General features: G+C 33.5%; 1 protein-coding gene across 1 annotated transcript in view; it reads left to right on the forward strand.

Annotated features, from left to right (window-relative positions):
* Positions 1 to 23921, forward strand: part of LOC142336321 (potassium channel subfamily T member 2-like) — a 119647-nt gene that overhangs the window by 19151 nt on the left and 76575 nt on the right. Inside the window, exons 9-11 of the mRNA XM_075385070.1 lie at positions 3077 to 3241; positions 17288 to 17488; positions 18214 to 18431. Of these exons, the coding sequence (XP_075241185.1) occupies positions 3077 to 3241; positions 17288 to 17488; positions 18214 to 18431 (584 nt within the window). The remainder of the gene's footprint in view (positions 1 to 3076; positions 3242 to 17287; positions 17489 to 18213; positions 18432 to 23921) is intronic.

A 23921-nucleotide genomic window follows, 5' to 3' on the forward strand; every position in this document is an offset into this window, starting at 1 on the left:
TGCAAATAACTACGTTGCTTATTGGTACCGTTCAATAGACGAAGAACTTCATTTATATTGCCAACACTTGCCAAAACAGCTCTGCATATTATATTGTTTCATAAGTGTTCTGAGAATAATTGCTCCTCGGAATTTAAAGCTGTGAAAAATCCACTGCACATGGTTTTCATCAGCGGTTGCGAGGTTTGTTCGGAGGATTAGATATTTCTTAATGTTGAAATTTTAGTTTTGCAAGTCTTAAAAAATTGTTTTTGTGTTGGCTGCAAAATCCAAAAAGTTGCGTCATGGTAAACTCTATATCTCTAAATCTCTTTCCCTTTTAGACATTAGCCTTTTCCTGCCTTTGCATTAGCCGAGGGAAATTTGAGTGTGGGGGTTGTGTTGGTAAATGATACCACTCCATCGCACTTCCTAGACAGTTGGTAATTTAATCTCGCACATTTTTATGGGGCTGGGCTTATGAATATTTTGCACTTGCTTAAGGGCGGAGCTGAAATGGGTAGTTTAGGCTTTGAAATGGATGGTTACAAAAATTTTTAAGTGCTAAATATAGATTATTAGAAGAACCATTTGCGCTGGGAAAGACAATTTGGACATGGAGGTTGTTCCAAATCAAAGCAAAAATTGTTCCAAATCTGAGAGGGTCAAAATTTAAAATAAAAAAAAATTGTCCTTTCAAATTTCTACTCTTTTGATGTCTTCGAGGCCATTTGAACAGTTTGAACAGTAATGACAATGATAGTATTAAATTGTTGAATCTGTGTGATTCATTTCGTACAAGAAATGTAAAGTCAAATTGTAACAGAAAATGAGTACTATTAGTACAGATCTTTTAGAAACGGGAGAAAAAAGTGCAATCCTTCAAACGGAACGTCTGTCGAGACAGTGTTCTGCAAGAGCAAAAAAAGTTGTTTTAACTCGTTGAGCTGAGTACCATTGAGCAGAGGGTATTTGCCTTTTCTGTTCAGTAGTCCAAGAAAATTAGAAGTAAGTTGGAAAAAAGTTGATTAGCCGAGCGTAAAATAGTCAATAACTTTTAAAATGTTGAATAGTTTTTGAGTAGAACTTAAAAATTGTATTCAAAAAGAGTTGGGCACGAGTTGGTAGGGTTGTTTATTCTTTTGAAATCCGTACGAAAATTAAATGATTCGCTGGATTAATCTGTGTTCATGCTTTTCCTATATTTTTTTCTCCCTGAAAACATTTTGTTTGTTCACAAAGAATTTTCAAAAACTTAAAAAAGAAATATGTATGGAAAAATCCAATGAACCTGAATCTTAAACGTTTGAGTTGTGCGATTTTTCTTGGGAATAATTCAGAGTTTACAAAACAACCCGCAGAATTTCAAAGTCATTGTGCAACAAATTTCTAATTTTTATGGCTAAAATTATTGTTCGCGATGACTTTGTTTACGATTATGTAAGATTAAAAGACACTGTGTGAGCTAACTTTTTCAATTCAGAAAGATTAAAAATCTGATCTAATTTAATTGCACTTCTGATATATTTTTTTGCGATTTTATAGGGTGTCACCGTGTTTCACAACGTAAACCCAGGTCGACCAAACTGGGAAAACTTACTAAGCCCTTACTACAAAAAACCATATCAATCTTAGAACGAAAACCGTATTACTTCTTTGTCAGGTTTACTAAGGAACCGTACTACGGCCGTACTGAGGTTTCTAAGGTGCCATGCCAAGGCCGTAGCAAGATTAATATGGTTCCGTAGTAAGACCCAACCACAATTAATAAGGTGCTGTTATACGGCCATACCAAGATTAGTGAGGTGACTTTAAATTTGAGATAAACGCTGTCGGAATATTCTCTAGTCAAGTTAGAAACTGACTGCTGAGGGTATTCCAGTACAATTTATCCCTCTTGCCTTTTAAATTTGGGCGTGGAACTGGTCGGGGCGGTGTATCTAAAATTAAATACTTGAGTACTGATTTTTCTACAGTAACAACCCCATCAGTACAGTTCTCCAAAAAGAAACTAAACGAGACACCAAAAAATTAAATCGAGTTAAAAAATGGACATTGTGATATTTTCACGTATGTCAAGTGTGCTCTGTGTGGTTGTATCCTCCTCCTTTTGCATCCCGGGCTGAGGACAGTCAGTGGAGGAGTTACTGAACGTAACCGAAAAGGTACCAAAGCGTACTGAAAATATGACATTTATGAGATAAGCATTATATTTAAAATCGATTTTAGGATGTCAAAATTCGTCTGTTCTGTTAATAGTTTAATCTGACTGAACTGTTTTTTTTATGAGAGCTTGGGTTGCTTAGAGAATTATATATCTAAAAACCATACCAAAGAAGACTTCGAAAACATGGCACGGCTTCATAAAGTGCCGCACTAAGTTTTGTAGTTTCAAACTTTTTCGGGGTAGAACTTTATTACTATCGGACTCATTTTCAGAACAATTTAAAGGTTAAAAGTACCTTATAATTCTTACAAAACGTGATACGGTATGAAAAGTTATCACCCGTACCAAAACGTTGTAAAAAAATGTCATGTATGAGATTAGCGTTATGTTTAGAATCGATTTTAAGAAGTCTGACTTCAGAAATTGTTAACTACATCATTTCGCTATGGTGCCGTGGGAAACTTATTATGGCCTTATACGGCGCCGTGGAAAGTTTTTTTTAATTTGCAAAGTTTTGGCCGAGGTGGTAAACCTGGGAAAGCTAAAATTTGAACAGTGAGTTATTTGCTTTTCCAAAAACTCAACCCCGTCCCCCCAACTTAGAAAAGAGCTCATATTGAGTAATTTATGTAAAGTTTCTTAATTGATCATGAAATCGGTTGGTTTTCAGATTCTAGGCGCTCTCTTTTGAAATCTTTTCTCATTTTTGAACCCTCAATTGGCCTGTTTGTTATTGTTCATTCGCTTATGCTTACGTTATACTAATATGATTAGCCAAAAATCTTGTTGAAAATATGTCCATTAATCATTCACAGTTTCAACTTTTACGCTCGCTCCAAAGGCTAAGGAGCGCTGAAGCTGAATTGTTCAATTGTGAAATTTTTAGCTGAAGCCTTGAGTTTTAATGTAGAATTTTGTTTGTTTGGATAGTTGGAAAAGATGGCGTTCTACTGGCGAGAGAGACAGAAGCAGGGAGGCACTTACAGCAGTCACAGAGCTGAGACCGAGAAACACGTCATACTCTGTGCAACGTACCTCTCCTCAGATGTCCTTATGGACTTCCTCAACGAGTTCTATGCACACCCTGCCCTTCAGGTAACAACACAGAACAGCTTATCTGGTTTCACGTTATTTTTTCCAATTTTTAATTTTTTTTCAATTGCTGAATAAAACGCGGGCGGCGGCGGGGGGGGGGGGGGGGGGGGTCTTCGGAACAATGTTTTTTTATTCATTAGATTCAGATCAGCCGCTAAACGTATTTTATCCTTGTTGATACACATATTTCGTCACTATTTGCGTGAGCTTTATTGTTCCGACCCTCTTGAGGGGGGAGGAACTATATACTCAAATGGGTTTTTTTTTGTTCCGTGAATTTTCGCCGCTCGATATATTCATCGTAGAGAGTTGAGACTGGTATCATTAGAAAGCTCGTCCAGAGTAGAATATGGAATTGAAAAGATTTTTTTAATTTTCGTTTTCTACAGGGAGTTATCGAGGTTTAAACTTCTGAGAAAAGAAGAGTGAATTCACGTTGTTTTTATTCACTTTTTCCGGAATTTTTGCCTAAATTTTCGTCAATTTTCCTAAAATTTGTTATAATTTTTGAGAATAGTGTCGTTGAATTTATTTTTGAAGACGAACAAGCATTGTTGATTGTTTTGATTTAATTTTTTGGTCAAAAAATCTGGATAAACATTTCAAAATTTAGCCTTTTTCATCAAAAACAGCAAGAAATAAGCTACTTTAGTCCACTTTGATTAAATTTGCCGACAGTACACCCCCAAACAACACTCATACAATCTTTGTAGACTCAGAGGGGGGCTATTTCTACTTCAGAGTCCGCTGAGAGTGCACTGTAATTAAAACTTTGCCGTTTTTTGCTAACTTTACTCGTTGATTATCAAAAATGAAGAATTTATTTTCAGTTTTCAACTAACAAATTATCTATATCTACAACATTAGAAAAATCAATTGTTCCTAACGGACAATAAGTATTAGCAGGGCTAGTTTTGGGCCGTTCTTGGACTGTTACAATCCAAAAAAAATCGGGTTGTAATCAGTCGGTCTTTTTTTTTAAAAAAAAGACTTTTTTTTTAATAATAAAGAACAGAACATATCAAATCAAAGCTCAGGAGTGATAGGTCCAACCAATTCGCTTGCTAAGCAGCTTCAAGCTAATGCATTTAGTTTTTAACTGAAAGTTTATGGTCGTTTCTTTTTTTAAAAATAATTGACTTTTCAATAAATAATGGCTTAATTAACTTTTCCTCTATTTTTTTCTTACATAGTTCAACTTCCAGCTTAGTGTCAGCAAAGAAAGACTGCTTCTTCTTTCTACTGATTTAACATTTATTCTCGGTTGCAGTTTTAAGCCTGAAATTATTGTTTTCTGGCTTTTTGATACTACAAGATTTCAGATTTTTGTTTGTTTTGATATTTGCCAGTTTTTCACGTTTTCTAATTTTGTCACATTATCACATTATTGACAGTTCTCATGTCACCTTATTAGCATTTAGAATAAAGCACAATTGAACATATTAATATGTTGAAAGATATACATCATCGTTTTAACGGCTTCGACGCCTCTTTCTTGAAGAAATCAATTGAATTTTTTTATTTTGTCTCTAACTGTCATTTATACTTTGTCGTTTCGGTCGTATGAAATTTCCTGTATAGTGATAGCTTTCATTGGCTTTTCATGGAAGAATAGAAGAACCGATATTCTGATATTAGTAGATAGCTGATGGTTTTCATGACTTTGAAAACAATTGTTTTCCAAAATTTAAAAAAAAAAAACTTTTTAACTTCGCAATTTTGTGCTTTTTATGTTTCTGTTTGTTACCTAATCTCGTCAGTTAATTACAGGTCAAATATGACAATATGGGTGTCAAGGGAATAAAAGGGATTGGTGTCCCAAATTTTTTTTTAAAGTATTTGTTATGACCTTACTGGCTTTGGCACCGGTTTTTCACAAAAAAAAGTAAATTAATTTGATTTTTGTCATATTTGACGTTCTTTTTGTAGATGCAAGAAATATTCTGGATGATTACAGGTCTCGAGGGCTTCTTTTTCATGAATAAACGACCCTATTTAAATAGCTCTTTTTGTAATTAATGCCTTTCATGACATTGAATGTAATTTTGTTTCGAAAAAAAAATTAAAATTATTACATACTTTAGCTTTTCGCTTTTTTGTCTACTTGTTACCTAGTCTTACTAATGAATGGCCACGTACTACATTATAGCTGTTTGAAGAAGGCGCAATCAGATATATTTTGAGTGCCAAAATTTGGCTTGACGGTTTTGACAGCGTTTTCTGGCAAGTTTCAATTGAAAATTTGTTTGTTCTTTGTTGTTCTTTTTAGCCGCTTTAAAAAATGAATAAGTACAGGTCCTAATGCCCTTCTATAGAAGCAGTGGTAATCGTAATTTTGTGGTAATATTAATTGATTGCTAATGGTATTTATTACTTTGAAGTTAACTGTTTCAAAAAAAAGTTAATTTTTTTACTTTACTGTTTTTGTTCTTTTTTGTATAATTGTTACCAAACCTTTTTATGGACTGGTCCATATGTTTTCTGGTGATTTATAAGTTTTTTTTATTTTTATGTTTATCTGACGGTATGTTGACTTTGTTATTAATTTTAGTTTTTAAGAGGGACATAAATTTTTTGATGTAATTAGTGTTTGATGTTGTTGTTTTTTGATTTTGCTGTTCGTCTTGTCTCGCTTTCTTAATATTGACATTACAGCAATCTAATGCATCAATTTTTACTCCACTGAGTTATTTGCTTTGGAGGCTATCTTATCGTTTATACAGAATTTTTTGAAAAAGACTTGGGCTTTTTTGGGATTCGCAAAAAATAATTTTTGGGTTTTTCTATCTGTTCCTCATTTGGTAGACAATTATGCCAAAAATGTGGATGGGCGGGGTCGGAACCTTATGTGCCATCGCACATTACCGAGCCGCCTTGTTTGAAATTAAGCAACCTAATTTTTATGATAGAGCACTACGCGCATGAAAATTTGAATTCCTCTGTGACGTAATTTGCCGGAACTCGCTGACCAGCCCGTTTGTTATATTGGGATTGTTATTGAAAATTAATCTTTTTCGGTTGAGATCTTATGTTAAATATTGGTGGCAGAAAAAATTTGTACTCTCATTAAAGAGACTGAGAAAACTTTCAAACTTCGAAGCTTCACCAACCCAAAAACTATTTCGCGATAGGCCACGTCTTTTCTGAAATCGTCTTCCACAATCGTTTTCTATTTTGAGCCAGATTTAATCTTTTTCAAAATTGACTGCTGCTTGTTTGATGCTGTGTAAAGACTGCAAACGGTTTTCAGTGGTAAAAAAGAACTACCGTTGGCTATTGTTGATGCACGACCACTTAGAGATCGGTATAATAGGGTCAGGCGTCTTATTCAGTGAGCTCTTCATTTGTTACTCTAATAAACGATTTTTTGACCTTCAGTTTTCATGTTTCTGATTCCTGATAGATTAAATTTTGTTTTAATTTGAAGTCGTTTCAGCAAAGATTTTGCCAGCAAACGAAAATAAATTGATAACTTTTTGAAATCTTGTGCTGCCATAACTGACAATCTATTTCCTGAAGCCTAAGAATTTTTGGTCTCTCCAAAAAATACTTAAATTTTTATCACAAAATGCTATCTGCCGTTAGTTTTTCTAATATGTCTTCATGGGTCGCAGATTTCTGAGCTTTAAGACGGGCTATTTCGTAAATATTAGCTGGGTCAGGTTTTGAGCTGAGCATATGTTGTCCATCTTGAAACTTTTCGTTTTTTAATGTTGCCAGATGTTTCCAAAAAATGAGAAAATTCGCAGTGTTTTAAGATTTTTTTTGTCAAAATTTGTTTTTGTCAAAATTTTTATCTCTTTCGTATACTATCTGAATGACGTCAAAATTTTCAATGGCTTTAATGCACTCAAAGCTAAAGTTTCGTTTTGACAGGGGTGCAAGTGGTAACCAAGTGTTTTATTTGACTTTGTTGTGACAAAAAGTAAGAGTTTTCAGACAAAAGATAATTGCTTTGACTGCAATTAGAGTTTCGTTTTACAAGAAAGAGCGCTTTAGGTCACTTCATGTTTTCCGTGCAATATTTTGCTTTGCCAATTTTTTGTTTTTTTTTGTCTGACCCTTTTGTTTTTTGGTCCGCAATAAGCCGGGTTGCATGAAGCTCTCTTCGAGTTTTTCGGTTTACTAGACCTTAGGTAAGCGATTCACCAGGTAGGAATTTATTGTGTGAAGGCAGATTCTTAGAATTTGACTCCCCTCCCTACCCTCCTTAAACTACCTCTTCTTCAAGCCCCCCCCCCCCACGCCACGCCGAGCTCACCCCATTTCCATTCAATTGAGTTAAAGCTAGGTTCTCTAATCCGAAGCTATCTATCGCTAAAGGCAACCGCTCATTAGTCGTTCGAGAGCTATTTTCCCTACGTTAGTCGTTCATCTTATTTACTAATTCTTCTAATGACTAATGATACGATATGAGTAATATCGACCTTTCATCTGTGCAAACAATTTGAGCGTTCTATATTTTCCAAAATTTTCCCATTTTTTCCAATATTTCCGTTCTGATAAAAAATGAAAGCTGAGAATGAAAGTACAAACCAAATGAAACCGAAAACAACAACGTTTATACTATGTCAATTTGATTGAATAGATAAAATCATAAGTTTTTCAATTAATGCTGTAGGTGAGTAATCATTAAAATTTCAATTTTAAGACTTTTCATCTTAACATAGGGTTTTCGTTTGCCTCTTCAGTGTTTATGCACACTTCTCTTCTCTATTATGTGTATGAATAGCAAAACAGTTTGTGACTATTGATGAATTAGTAAGATTTCGCGTAAAACTGTTATCGTGCAGTAAATGTTTTTTCGCCGAATGTTTTACGTGGTAATATAGACTTTTTCTTTTTTCAAAGTTTTGTTAAAATTGTTTTAAGTTGACAGGAAATTTTGGGTGGGTTTTCGAATTGTTTCAATTTTGAATGACTTTAACGCCAAATTTGTGAAATTTAAAGAGTTTTAACTAACACATCAAAGTACCGAACGCTTTTAGTATAGTCTGTTTTTGTGACTGTCTGAAAGAAGACGGGAAAATATTTCTCAACAAGCTGTTTTAGCGTATAGTGCAGAGTTTTTATGTTAGTGGCTGCTGAAAGGCTTTAATTTCTACAAACATTTAAATTTTTGATTATCCTCAATTAGATTTGACAGACAATCAATATTTATACAGCAATATTTGCGCTCTTTGAGTGACGTTTGCTGTACAAGATATTTATGGTGCAGTGTTGCCAAAAGCTTGTTGTCAATTGTCTATTATGTTCTTTGGCTGTAGTCTTGAATAACAAGACTAACTTCATTGAACATTTAGATTTCTGATTGTGCCAAATTAGATTTGAAAATCAATCATCATTTTCATACAGCAATATCTGCTCCATTTGAAGGGCACTTGTGATATAAGATAATTTTGGTGAGATTTATGGAAGTGTGTTTTAGTGACTTCCGAATTAATAACTATTGAAATTCAAATGCGAGTCTTAATGAAATGATGTAGGCTGGAGAAGTGTTTCATTAATCAAAGTTCATTTTTTGAGTTCATTTTTGAAGTTCTATTGTATTCAGTCAACTCCTCTAAAACTTTTACTAAACTTAACTCCATCTATTTTGCGACTGCTATTAAACAAATTTGAATCATGTTCAAGTATTGGTGCTGGTCTTTCCGTACCATATGTATTCAAAGCTTACAGTATAGAACTTATGCTATTTGACCTCTGCGCGAAATAAAACCCAAAAATTATCAAGGAAAACAAAATAACCCTGACAATTAGAAAAGTAAAACTTGAATAAATTCCCAGGCTATATTTGATGAAAAAAGAATGATAACTCGTGTCGGGTTCGGATGCGAATCTTGCGAGATATTCTTGCAAGATCCTGCAATATTAACATCCGTCTTCACTAAGATTAACGACAGAAATCAAAGAAGGCGTAAACCAAAAAGTCTTCAAATATACCCAAGAAGGCCAAATAATAGCATATGACGCGAAGGGTATTTTCCATCTTCTGTTTCATAAGATCTTATGTTTCTTTCGAAAATATAATTAAAAAACTTTCCAATTTACGTATTTTTGTTTCAATCTGTCAGTTAAAAGAGGCACAACTGTAACGCGGACATTTTATATACAGAATGAAAGATGGCGCGCCAATATGAACCAATGAGAGTAGAGCTTGACCGGAAAGAAAGTTCAAAAATTTTGAAAGATAAACGTTGTCTTGCAAGATCTTGGAAGATTAAAATCGTCTTGCAAGACATTGCAAGGTTAACAACCAAGTTTTGCCATAGTTCTGAATAATCAACTGTCGAATAGCACCCGAAGAAGCCAAAAAAGGCAGTTAACTAAGAAACCTCAAAAATAATTAAAAAATTCCAAATAATGGCACATGAAGCAAAGGCTATTTTCCACCGTTTTTTTCTTAGGATCCTATGTTTTTCTCAAAAATTTTTGTATATAAATGAAAAAAAACGCAATAAAGGGTAAAAATCTCAGAGACATACTTTTTGGAGTCTAATTGGAGAATTATTTTCAAATAAATATAATCGAAACGTTTAATTGAGTAAATCCCAACTAACAAAATAAGTTTTTAGTGCTTCTCAGTTGCGTTAGTATTATTCAATGGAACAGTAACAATTTGTAGTTATCAAGATGTCATTAAGTAGTTTCTCAATTTGGCACGCTTTTCTTTCAAGCTGCCTCCTAAATTGGACGCTATTGTAACGCAGACAGTTTCTACGCAAAATGAAAGATGATGCACCAATAAGAACAAATGAGAGCAGAGCTCGACTGGAACGCACAAAATTGGAATATTAACACATTGTAGCAATAATCTTGCAAGATTTTGCAAGATTAACATCTGAACTCGTCTTAGCATTAAAAATATCGCAACTAATGTTGCAATGATTTTCTGCGCAATCCTAGTACGAGCCGTTGTGTTAATGATGTTGTAGTTAATGTTTTTAGCTCCGTTGTCTCAATAATTTCTCTTAAGAACCTCAGATTTTGAGCCGGTGATTCAAGAAATGAAATAGGCTATTGAGTGTATATTTATTTGTTGTGAAACCCTTTGTTTGAATACAACTGATTGTTTGTCTCGGTATATTTTCGGGTCTGGTATGCAACGTTGCCTTGTTATACAATAAAATTGTCAACCATCGATTTGCTGACTGAATTTCAGCTACGCTTATATTTCACCTTTATTGAACAAAATTATATAACTTCATAATAATCCCGTTTTTTGTTATAGGACAGGTTTTGATTTTTTCAGGTTATCCTAGACTAACATTTGCGATATCATATTAAAGACATGATTGTCCAGATTTATGCAACAAAATGTTAATTTTCGAAACATTTTAATTTTCGCAATAAGTCTCTGATCAAATTTGGCTGTTTTTCTTGTCCATTTAGCCTACTTTTTGGCCAAATGAATGAAAAAATTTTACATGATTTTTGGGACAAATTATGAGACTTCTGTTCAGTTTAATCTTATTTTCTTCATGTTTGGATTTGGTGTTGCTCAAAGTTGTTTTTTGTTTGACAGTAACAAAGCACCATTAGGAGCTGTTGACAACACCGTCATCAAATTTTGTTAATCTTAATTTTACTATTGATAGAATTTGAATCCTAAATCAGCATCGTTTTTTAAAGAATCTGCGCTCAAATTGTGATTATATTGAAAATCAATAAAAATAAAAATTGGCAATAGAACTTTCAGTCACGCCAAATAAAAATGCAGTTTTGAAACAACGCGTAGCTTCAAAATTGGAAAATCTACTTTAGAGTGAGCAGAAAGAGATATATGGGGAAAATTGTTCAAGTTCGGTATGTTCTATCGGTTTCTTCTTGCAATTGTATGAATCAGCTAATTTTTTTGGCTCTTTGGCGTCTTTTGGCTGTTTTAATTTATACATTAGATTTTTCTTTTCCAACCTTTTTTTTGCAAAAAGACTAATAATCTTTTTAAGTGGTTTTGTCTTCTTGTGAGGCAACGTTTCATTTCACTATAGGTTTCATGTCATCGTAGAGACTTTATCTCTTACCCAAAATTGATTTTCTATAAAAATTTTGTTTCATCCAGATCTGTTCCTTCCTGTCGTCATTGAAATACCTCTTCTCGAACAATATGAATTTTTTCAGATCTTACTCTTTTCATATTTTTGTGATTTTTAATTTTTCAGCACCCTATTTTAAGAAAATAACTTTTTTGGAGACAAATAACGAGCTTTTAAAGAAACAATCTGCTGTGGTTTTATGCAACAACTTGTCCTGAAACCAAACTTTTTTAAAAATCACTAAAGCTCTATTATACTGCATAAAAAGTTCTGGCTCAAATTTTTTGTCTGAAGCTAACAACTCTAATGATTTTGCTAACTGTTAACTCTGTTCCTAATGGTTTCGGTAATTTTGAGTTAATTTTTTATCATATTGTAACTTTGACACATGTTATTTCATTCATAAATTTGATTTTTTTTTCATTGTTGAAAGAATGTCAGTGTAGTAGGTTGTATAATTTAGTTGTATTTCACAACGGTTTAGCCATTTGTTTTCGAAACGCCTCAGTGAATCTCCCCTTTTTCTTCACCATTTCAGTCACTTTATTTTGTAGTTTTATATAGTTTTAGTAGGTAGTTTTTTCTTGCAAAGTTTATGTTATTTTGAATTAAGTTTTGAAATTTGCACTGTTTCAGTAATTTTGAGTTTGGTTCTTAACGTTTTTCATATTGTAACTTTGACTTGACTCATGTTAAATTCATTAATAAATTTGATTTGTTTTTTTATTGTAGATAGAATGTCGGTGTACTGGGGTGGGTTTTTTTAGTTGTATTTTACAACGTTTTACACATTTGTTTTCAAAATACCTCATTGAATCTCCCCTTTTTACCATTTCAGCCACCATATTTACTTTGTAGTTTTTTATAGAATTATTAGATAATTTTTTTATAACAAAGGCAAATCAAGTTCTCAGTGATTTTCTCTCCAATTAATTCGTCACCCTCCAATTCCCTAAAACAGGGAGCGCTGTTAAATCTTTTGTTTCATCTTAATTGTTAAAGTTCAACTGCTGTAACTAACATTTTGAAATGTAATCAAAACCGCTTGCATGTAGTTCTGTAATTTCTTGATATCTTCAAATTGTAATTCAGAACGTATTCCTTTATCTTTTTTCCGTCAATCTGACCTTTTTTATTGATTTTTTCGCGAAATCATTTCTACTTCTAAACTTTTACTTCTAGAAAATTCTACACGACAAAGACTAAATCAGGACCTTTTCGCGTTGATCATTTGTTCTTTCAGTGTTTAGGTTCAATTGCTTTTTTCTCGTAATCAAAATGGCCTGGCATTCAGTCATGCAATTTTGTCCATACTTCCAATTATAATTCAGGACTTGTTGCTCGAAAGGTTTTGAGATAACAATTTTTGTCTACTTTTGCTGCTGTTTCCAACGTTTTGCCTGAAATGAACTTGACTACTATTTGCTCGCTCAGAAGACTATTGGCAAAATTTTGAAAATTCTTTGTCTGTTTGGAGTATTTTAGCCACAATTGAAAAAATTGGGACAAAAAATACTCAACTATTCGCTCTTGTGTGCAATAGAAAAAATTTCGTTGCTACAAACAGGCCTTTCTGATAAGATTTTATTGAACACAAATTGAGCAGAGAAACTTGCCTATGCTGATTTTTGTTGTTTTGGGGATGTTTTGGATCATAAAGATACTGTTCGAAAACCTGAAACGTGCAATAATTTTATTGAAAATTCTACAGCAATATTTGTTAGTGTTTTTGACCAATATGAACTTCCTGTGATAGTAGCAAACACCTTAAGCTTTGAATTAGGAGTCAATATAATGACCTTTAATTGGTCATTAGTCTGTCATAGTCTATCATAGTATATCACTTAATAACAAAGTCGGGATGAACTAAAGAAGCACAATCAAAACCTTTATTTACACAAAACTAGTATGTTGGTATTTTTGTTGTTTTTGGTAACAATTTTGAAAAAATTATGCGCTAATAAAGAACTTTGTGTAATGGAAAGTTACTAAGACTTTTTTGGTTTCTTAGAAAATTCATCGTCTTCATTTTTCAGTCCTTTTTCAAACTTGGAGGCATAAAAAGTTAACATTTTCACATAAGCGTGCGTTATATTGCAATTGCGACCCATCTTGTTCTCTCATCTATATTGGATCTTTAAGCTTAGATTGTTTATATCTTTGTAATTGGATTGAAAAAAAACTACAAAACTGTTTTCTTTTTTTTCTCGTCACTAACAGACATTGTTGCTAACTTTTTAGAATATATGGACATCCGGAATTTGGATCCCTTTCTGTTAGTTAAACCACCATCACTAGCATTAAGGGTGTTGCAATGATTTGCCGCCCTTTTAGGGAGGGAAGACGGCATTTATTAGTGATGCTAATCATGGTTACGGGGCGGTCGAAATTTATACCTTTGTCAAATGCATTGTAGATATAAGAATTAAACTGAAATTGGAATGTTGCGTGAACAAACTCCCCCGGGAGTACTGGATGCAATTAAAAGATTGGATGCGTCACCAATGACGATAAAACCAACTGGGGTGGAAAAAGGGAGGAATTTTGATGTCAGTCGTAAATAATCTCAAGATTAGGAGACGATTATTGCCCGGAGTAAGGTTGTTCAGGTTTTATGTGGAGGAGTGTTTTTTCCCGTGAATTAATGGAGCGGAAATGGGAATCAGCTCTCGATATGTTAATCGTTTAGTAATTTGATTGTCTAAGTCTTCAAAAGAGATTCAAGATTTCCTTTTATGGACTAATTTTATAAGGCTGTTAACCGTTGGGTTACTTTTTGCAGAAATGTTAATTGAGGTTAACCGTACTGTTTGGTAGTAGTCTGAATCACTTAACAAATGGTAAAACATTATGCTAGCTTATGGTTCGTGACTCTTCAATGTATCATGTTGTCTCACTTTTTCATGAAATTGAAGTATGACTAATGAGAAAAAAACTTAAGACATTCTAAAAGATTATCATAGCTTAATAAAATTGAAAATTTCTTTTTCCAAGATCATTTTATTAATAGCCGCCCTCATCTTCTCAGCCGGCTATTATTGCGCTCGTATTTTTTATACAATTCAAAGAATTTGAATTGTACTGGGGCGCTGTCTTTTTTTACAATTCAAAGAATTTGAATTGTATTGGGGCGCTGTCTTTTTTACAATGCAAAGAATTTGAATTGTACTGGGGCGCTGTCTTTCTTTACAATTCAAAGAATTTGAATTGTATTGGGGCGCTGTCTTTTTTACAATTCAAAGAATTTGAATTGTATTGGGGCGCTGTCTTTTTTTTTAAGATCTGTTCACACATTTTCATGACTTTTGAAGTCAAATTGGAGTAGTGATTTTGGTCACGCCGAAACAGGAAGTGGAGCGAAAAAGCGAGTGGTTTTGCGGCGTGAAATTTTTTTGCTCTAAATTTAAAGTAGAGTGAGAAAACGGTGTTTGAACAAAAATTCGCTTTCTCGCTAGTGGTTTTTGTTCAAATGCGGCAATTTCACTTTGATTTTTACTGTTTGTTCAATTTTTGGATCGGATTTTTTTCTATATGGTTTTTCCAATCCATTAATAGACCGTTTTAGGTCTAGTTTTTTTTGTTCAATGAAAATTCTTTGAATTGTACGTCAGGACTTGTCGTGCTATGTTTTTTGTTAAGATCTGTTCACACATTTTCATGATTTTTGAAATCAAATCGGAGTAGTGATTTTGGTCACGCCGAAACAGGAGATGGAGGGAAAAAGCGAGTGGTTTTGCGGCGTGAATTTTTTTCGCTCTAATTTTAAAGTAGAGTGCGAAAATGGTGTTTGAACAAAATTTCGGTTTCTCGGTAGTGGTTTTTTGTTCACATGCGGCAATTTCACTCTGATTTTTAGTGTTATTTCGATTATTTGGATCGGATTTTTTTCTAAGCGGTTTTCCCAATCCATTCACAGCTCATTCTAGGCCCAGTTTTTTGTTTGAATTAAATTTTCATTTCTCGCTAGTGGTTTATTTTGTTCACATGCGGCATTTTGTCATTGATTTTTTTCTTATTTTTCGATCTGATTTTTTTAAAATGGTTTTCTCAGTTCACTCAAAGTCCATTCTAGGTCTAGTTTTTCTGTTTAGTCAATGAAAATTCTTTGAATTGTACGTCAGGACTTGTCCTGCTATGTTTTTTTATAAGATCTGTTCACACATTTTCATGATTTTTGACGTCAAATTGGAGTAGTGATTTTGGTCACGCCGAAACAGGAAATGGAGCGAAAAAGCGAGTGGTTTTGCGGCGTGAATTTTTTTCGCTGTAATTTTAAAATAGAGTGAGAAAACGGTGTTTGAACAAAAATTCGGTTTCTCAGTAGTGGTTTTTTGTTCACATGCGGCAATTTCACTCTGATTTTTACTGTTTTTTCGATTTTTGGATCGGTTTTTTTTTTAAATCTTTTTCCCAATCCATTCACAGCTCATTCTAGGCCTTGTTTTTTGTTTGAATTAAATTTTCATTTCTCGCTAGTGGTTTTTTTGTTCACATGCGGCATTTTGATATTGATTTTCTGTTTTTTTCTTATTTTTTTATCTGATTTTTTTAAATGGTTTTCTCAATTCACTCATAGTCCATTCTAGGTCTAGTTTTTTGGTAGAGTCAATGAAAATTCTTTGAATTGTACGTCAGGACGTGTCCTGCTATGTTTTTTACTTCGTCAAACTTTTTTTCGCTTTACCATTTTGCCGCTTTTTCGACATTTTGCGTGAAATCTTTTTGACTTCTCTAGGCTAGTTTCTCTCTTCTCTCATTCTGCTGAAAGTGAATTTGAACATCAGTTGCTAAGCAAAGCAATTCAAAATGAACAGAGTCGGTATAAAAAATTGAAGTCAGAAATAGAAACGGGATAAAACCATAAAGCCCAATTTTAGATGCCAGCTATTTGAACGTCGTTCCTATAAGTCTTAGTTACCACCTCTAATGCTTATTGGTGTTGATAGGAGCCCCTGTAGCCTCTCTCTAAGAAACAGAAGTATGTTCAACTACGAAATGCCATCAAAATAAATCGGACTTAAAAAATATTTTTGTACAAAAATCTTTCTTTTTTTCAATATATTCTATTCGTTCAATCCCAATCATGCTTATTGGAATCAACGGCAGCTATTTTCCGGCAATCTGCGGGGTATGTTTTAGATTTCAACTAGAAAAAGGTAATCATTATTCTTGTTATATTTTTGTATTGGAGAAACCCAACTGTGGTATTATTAAACTCATATACAGACATAGAACTTAAAGAACTCTCAAGGTTCTGAAAAAGTGAACTTGAAAAAACGACTGAGATCATCTGAATAGATCTGGTAAAATTTGCCGAAACATACTTGAAAAATTTCTGTATCACTGCTTGAACTACTGACTGAAAATGCTTTGATTTATCTGAACAAATTTTGCTGAATTGAATTGTTGCAATAGCCCGTATCTAAAGATTCGGGGAAAAAACTTCGGGCAATTCAGTTCCCTAACTGCTGTTAAATCCGAAAAACGGTATTTTTATGTTACGCCAAGGTCATGCAGTGTCGGTAATGCTTTTGTTTTAGTAGTATAATCAGGAGAAGCATTTAATTTAATTGTTCACCTAGTAGGAAGTAAAATGCTGACCAATTTGCAAAATTTTATATCTAACTCCAAACGTAGAACTTTTGACGCTTCTGCGCTAGTGAAACAAATAGACCTGGCAAATTATTTTTGTCATTCATAAATGAGGTTAATTTACTATATGCTACTGCAAATATTGCCTGAAATTAATAAATTTGATGCAATTTAAAAGCATTGTTGTTTGGTAAGCATTGTGTTTTTACAATTTGACCTTTTGATCGTAACCGTAAACGTTGTTTTGTGGGAATAGTTCCTGCTGTTAATGTGTCTATTTTTCTCTTCTATCTTCTAAAATTATACTTCAAGTGAGTTCCAGGTATCTGTTTACTTGTAGTTACCTGAACGTGCAATTACCTGAACAGTGATGAGATTATTTTCTTGAAGTTTTTTCAGAATGTAAATATTTGTGTAGACCTACTTCGTGGTGCTTCTTTCTCCCTCAGAACTGGACTCGACAATCAAGATGATCCTGCAGGTGCCATTGTGGTCCCAGAGAGTCATCTACATCCAGGGCAGTGCCCTCAAGGACCAAGACCTCGTCAGGGCCAAGGCCGACATGGCACAGTGCTGCTTCATTCTAGCCAGCAGGAACGAAGCCGATCGCAACAAAGCGGTTAGAGACCTTGCTAACAAATCAAGCCTGTTTTAAGGGCTCCAAATAGCGTTTGTTGCGGGAGCGTTTTATATACGTAATTCCAGGTTGAGGTCCCAGTTCAATATTCTCATCCAGGCCAAAATCAGCAATGATCCAATGACTCGTTCAAAGTTTCGGTGCCTTCATGTGCTTGTTCAAAAATCCTTATCAAAAGACCCGTCCAGACTAAAATGTGATGTGATCCAGACTTTGGCTCTTTCGTGCTTAAAAGAACAGACAATTCAAACAAAAAAGTCCATGATCTACGAAAACCTTGACCTGGGATAGTACACAAAAACAATAAAGTCATGTTAAATGGGCTGGTTTTCAGCGTTGCACTTCAGTCCATATTTTTAGACCGATTTTCATTTGATTTTAGCGCTTATCTTACATATGTATTCCAAGTTGGCTGAATACGGACTGTAGTTTATTATTTACCATCAAACAAAGCTTGTCACAAAAAATTGGGTCCTCTGATATTTTTTTCTGCAATTATTTTCTTGATCCTTTTTTTAGTCTGACGGTTTTATTTTTCATTGTCAAAAACCTGACTTATTAAACTTCCTTTTCATTAAGCTGCTGTGCAACCCAAGTTAGGATGAACTTCAGTGCCATGAGTACAGTGCATAGTTTAAAAATATACTGAATCAGTATAATCTAATCCTATTTGACCGATGACTAAGTACTGATTCATGCTTGTTCAGGACCAAGCGACGATTCTTCGCACATGGGCAGTGAAGGACTTCTCCCCCATGTGTCCCCTGTTTGTGCAAATTCTGAGACCAGAGAACAAGTTCCACATCTCATTTGCAGACCACATAGTGTGCGAAGAGGAGCTGAAATACGCTCTCCTTGCTAACAACTGTGTCCTACCAGCTGTGTCTACTTTGACTACTCTACTCCTACATACTCTCAAAGGACGGTCAGTCTCTTCACTTCTTTGGGACAAATAAGTTTATGTTAGACTACTGCTTTTGACGTATGGATTCGTTAATGGATTGGAACTAGATAGAGGGGCCGAGTGAAATCATTAATAACGCTTCAGTCTTTTTGTACTCACTTTTCCTAGTCTTTTTCTTTCGTTTATTAACAAAAGATTGCAAGAAACTTTCCAGCTAAAAATGCATTACAGTGCTATGTTTATTTGTTCAGATCTGTGCTCAATATGTAATGAATGTTGAACGCATAATCAGGTTGACCTTAGAAAACCTTGCCAAGGTTTGTATGAGGCGCCTGGGTTGTCAAAAAAATCTAATCATAGAACTTTCATATTATGGAGCATCGATTTCAAACATTCAAAAAGTCAAAAGAAAATTGTTAGGACTATACAACACTGCCATAAATGAAAGTTTTATGTCCATAACTTTTCCATAATGAGAGGTTTATGAGTACAATGATTAAAATTTTTTCATAAATAAGAGTTCAATGACTACAGCATTTGTTTGCGCTTTTTCGGATTACTTTAAAAAAGATCAATTTTTAAAACTTTCGGTCCATGAAATAATTATCACAAATTTTCATAGAAGCCAGAATTTGAAGTTTTAATTTTATAACTTTTTGAACTATGGGGTCAACCCGGGCGTACTATCAACAGTGAAACCATGCTAAGTGACATGGAGGCTCGGTAATGTGCGTTCGCACTTAAAGTTCCGACCCCACTCATCGACATTTTTCACTTAATTGTCTACCATATGAGGAAAAGATCAAAAAATTAACATATCAACATATCGTTCGACAAAATTTTAAAAGAATAAAACAATCTACTTTAGAGGACCTCTGAGACCTGTGACTACCATATTATTACTATGAGAAAAGACGGTGATAAAAATCAAATATCTACAAAAAATGTCAATTTTCCGAAAACACTTAATAGCCAAACCTAAAAAGCATCAGATAAAACTTAAACTAAGGAAAGTAACTTGTACCTCAATAGAAAAATATAGGGGACTTTTCTCAATGCGATTTGGTAACAAGTCGACAAGAAATGAGCAAAAGGGCTCGGTTTAAAAAAACATTGCTTTTTTGAAAAGATTCATTTTCAAACTATTAGAAACAAAATGCATAAAAAAAATCCTTGAAAAAATTTTTTATTACTCAATACAGAGCGATTGAGACCTTTTAATATCCGGGATATGTCCTATGACTACAGAATTGACGATAAATACAGGCAGAAAGGAAAAATTTGCACAAAAAAAATTGCACGAAAATGATGTCACAGCCAATTAACCATTGAGTTGTTTTCTGAAAACATTACAAATATCGGATTGCTGTTTCTTCAAATGACCTGAAAACCACTCAGTATTGTGACCCTGTAAAAAGAAACAAAAACCTACATAAATGGGCGAAATGCGAAAGTCACGAATGTTTTATGAAAACTAGTTGTACTAAGAACAAAGAACATTTGACGATTTAAAACCGTTTGCGGAATAAAATAGTTATAAAAAGCAAATTGTTGTTCAATAGATAAGAGATGTGACTTGTCTATAGAGATGCTAGACTACAAGTTAAAAGAAATAAGATTGGCAAAGATTTAATTAAGATTTAAAAAAAAAATTTTTAGCCAACATCAGCTTTCGACTAAAAGAATATACAGTTTATCTTGCAACTCCTTGAAAAACTAATTGTGACTGTTGTTAGTGAGACTATGTCATAAGACTTAAAAGAACAATAAATACAAGCTGAACTAACAAAATTGACAAACTACTTTACAAAACCACAGTATTGAAGACATTAAATCTAAAAAATTTTAACAACGAGAACACAAAATATTCATTTGCGTCTCCTTTGATCATCATAAAGTCTTTTTGTAAAACGACTAATACAAAACGACAGCAAAAAGAACCGCAAAATATGGAAAATATATAACTTGCACAAATATCTGCTGAAACAATTTGTCTAAGCCCTGAAGACATCAGTCAAAACGTTTAAACAACAGAAAGTTTTTTGTTTGTTTCGTCAACACAATATAGAGATCTCTCAATAATGAAGCTACTTTACGAATATGAAAATACGAAAAGAAAACGCAAGACAGAACAAAAACTAAGATGAAGAAAACTTTCTTTTTTAAAATTTGAACTTAAAAAAAACCATTAGCTCTGTACCGATATCAGTTATCAAGTTCAATTATGCATCTATCGTTGTATACTGAAACCTTAATTACCCAATATTTGGCGTAAGACGACAAAAATTAGCAACAAATAGAGGGCAAAAATAAAAAACTTCACCAATTTCTGTAAGAGAACGGTGTCGCAGTCCTTTAATCCATATGTTATGAAAACAGAAAAATGTTCAGTTACAAATGTTTGGAAACTTTTTCAGTTACATTGTTAAGAATGTGACAATTTACCAAAGAAACAAAAGCAACATCAAAAAACGAATTTTTGCTCGAGAATAAAACAAATGTATGCAGACTCGTTTTAACAAAAGCTAACAACGTTCTTTTAAAACAATATGCCACGAAAAATAGTTTTCATTTTTGATGAAAGAATATTTGAGTTGTATTTACTGAGAATAAGCAAAGTTGACTTAAATAATTTAAATAAAAATGACACGTTCATAAAATTGATGAGATTTCCTTAAAACAAATACTTTCAAGGACATAGGAGACATTAGGTAACAACCGAATGCATGGTACAGTTTCACTTACACTTGAGGGTCCATTTGGGTCTTTGAATGGTTAGAATATGTAAACAAACTGCAAAAGAATAACAATTGAAGGCAAGAAATATTTCAGTTAATGTTTAAAAATACTCTTCCTCAATGCCATGAAAACACTTAGGTTCTCTTAAAAAATATATATATACCTTCGGCCTCATTTTTACGTAAATGGCAGCTGCCATTAATGACTAAAATTTTGTGAGTAATTAACAATGAAAAAACAAAAGATAAATATTTTGAAAAAAAGGCAGCACCATAACAAAAATTATAACATTTCTGATTGTAGAAATCCTTGATAATATCAAACCTATCCCTGATTTTGCCGCGCGCCCAACAAACCGCCCAAGTGCCCCAAGTGTTTGCGAAATTGACCAATTTTTGAGCAAACTTCTTCAAACTTTAAAAAAATAAGAATGCAAGAATGCATTTTCTATATTTATCAAGATAAATCTGCAAAAAACGGCAGAATTTTAATTCCAGACTAAGTGGACCAAAAAGTATACTTTGTGCCAGTTTTGATGGAAAAGTTTTGAACACTTTATCAAAAATTTTATCGAACAAAACTTTGATCAAACAATTCAGCACTGCTCTTTTATCACTAAGGGTAACAATAATACTCTACGGTTGAAAATTTTAGGTTTTTTAAAATTAGATTAGCGAAATTCTGCAAAATTTTAGCAAAAAATACTGAAAATGTGAATAAAAACTGTCGAATATTCAAAAAAAAACTTTAAACCTCGATAACTCCCTGTAAGTAACAAAATTGTAGAAAAAAAATCTTTTTAATTCCATTTTCTAGGATGTACGTACTTTTTAATGATACCGCTCACAACTCTCTACGATGAATACGATGAATATATCTTTCGGCCAAAATTGTCTGAACAAAATAAAACGCAGTTGAGTATATAGTGCCTCACTCCCCACTAAAGTGGGGGTCGGAACAATTACGCAAGATGGTGATTTCCAAGAGTTTAGCTAAGGGAAGTTTAATTTGTGGGACATCTGCTTTCAAAATCTTAAATATAACCGTCCTTAGCATGATTTCGGAACATAATCGACAAAAGACAAGAATCTTACAAGATAACCACCAATATTGGACTAGAGTTAGGGTTTAATTTGTAAAAATTCGTAGAGATGGAACACAAAATTTAGAAAACTTGATTTGGTTCTATGAGTTGTCAATTTTGTTTAAATTAAGCTGAACTTGTTTCAAGACGGCAACAGCTGGGTTTGAAACCCATTTGTCCGAAATCTTGATATATATCGGATTTAGATCATGTGTTTTTTCGTGCTTATCTGAGTGTTTGTGTGGGTGTTTGTGTTTTTAATTCTCTAGGTGGGCTTTTACGTCTTTGTAATGGACTCCCGAGAGTTCAGAGTTTTTATGAACATTACTTTTATGAACTTTACCTTAAACGTTACTAATAAAAGAGATGAGGTTGTGTTGCACTAATTGATCCGGAACAAATTTGTCGATTCAAGCAGAATTTTTTTGAAAAAAACCTTTAAAAAAAAACTTGATTTTCGTTGTGCCAGAATGCATCGTACCCTCAAAAATCCTCTCGTAAAATTTGTCGTATTCGCTCTTCAATAATTGAGCGTGTTTGAAAGAAGGCGGTTTTTTCGCATAATACGATGAAATTTCCCGTGTTACCTTTTTATAAATATAAATTGGATGCTATTTGAGTACCCCTAACAGACATAAATTGCTAAAATATTGTTGTACAGGAGGAAACAATTGAGTTAGCGGCCTCTCAAGTTCTACTGCAGCAGTCAGCAATAAGAGTGCTCAAGGCTGTGTTTCAGATTATTTGATTTGCTTTGTCAATGTTCGTCCCGTCTAAGAACTGATATCTACCCTGTGCCTAAGGGTCATTACTTTCTTTGCTCTATATCCATGTACTACATATACGAATTATATACTACTGCCACTCAGACATGCAAATTCAGCGTCTCATTCGAAGCAGACGTCTTGAGCTTAGCAATGAATAAAGTGGTGTGATTTTATGCTAATCTAATTAAACTTAATTAGTGAAGTTCTTCATGAGGGCAAATGTGTTTTCCTGTGAATTCTCAATTAAACATTAGGGAAAGAGAAAGACTGAATTTAAGTTCCATGACCTAAATGTGTGACCGTAGAAACAACTGATGACAGTCACATTAGGGAAGAGTTGAGTAATTCTTCCCTTTCTCAGATTAGCGTCTGAAACGGTTTCGTCACGCTGGGAAAAATGGAGCTATTTTCAAACGCTCACCAGTGGAGAAACAAAAAAACATGCTACATCTTTAAATTTCAGACTTCCCTTAATGAAACTCGGCTTATAGTAACGCAAATATTTAATTGTGTGAAAACAGAAGTAAAATATTCAACAAAGAACAAAAATTTGATACAAAGATAATCAAATCGATGACTCGGTTACACCGCGAATATTGCCAAAATCGAGAAATAATCTTTTTGATTTTGAAAAATTATTCCAGAAATAACTCTGATGTTGAGTTTTTTTTAGTGGAAATTTCTTTTAAAATCCAAAATATTTTGTCAAGTTTTGCTTTTGGGTTGTTCACACCCCAACATTGCGGCAGTTTCTTAAATCTGTCAAATTTGACCAACCCATATATTCACCATAGAGAGTTGTGAGTTTTGTCTCTTGGTAGTCCTTCAAGCATAGAACTTTAAGTAAAATTTTTCTTGGATTTGTTTTTTTTTCGAAGAAATATTGTGAGTTAAAAGCTTTGTGAACATTTGATTTTTGTT

This window comes from Convolutriloba macropyga, chromosome 3 (assembly GCF_964194025.1).
Source record: "Convolutriloba macropyga chromosome 3, txConMacr16.3, whole genome shotgun sequence".
NCBI classification, from domain to species: domain Eukaryota; kingdom Metazoa; phylum Xenacoelomorpha; order Acoela; family Convolutidae; genus Convolutriloba; species Convolutriloba macropyga.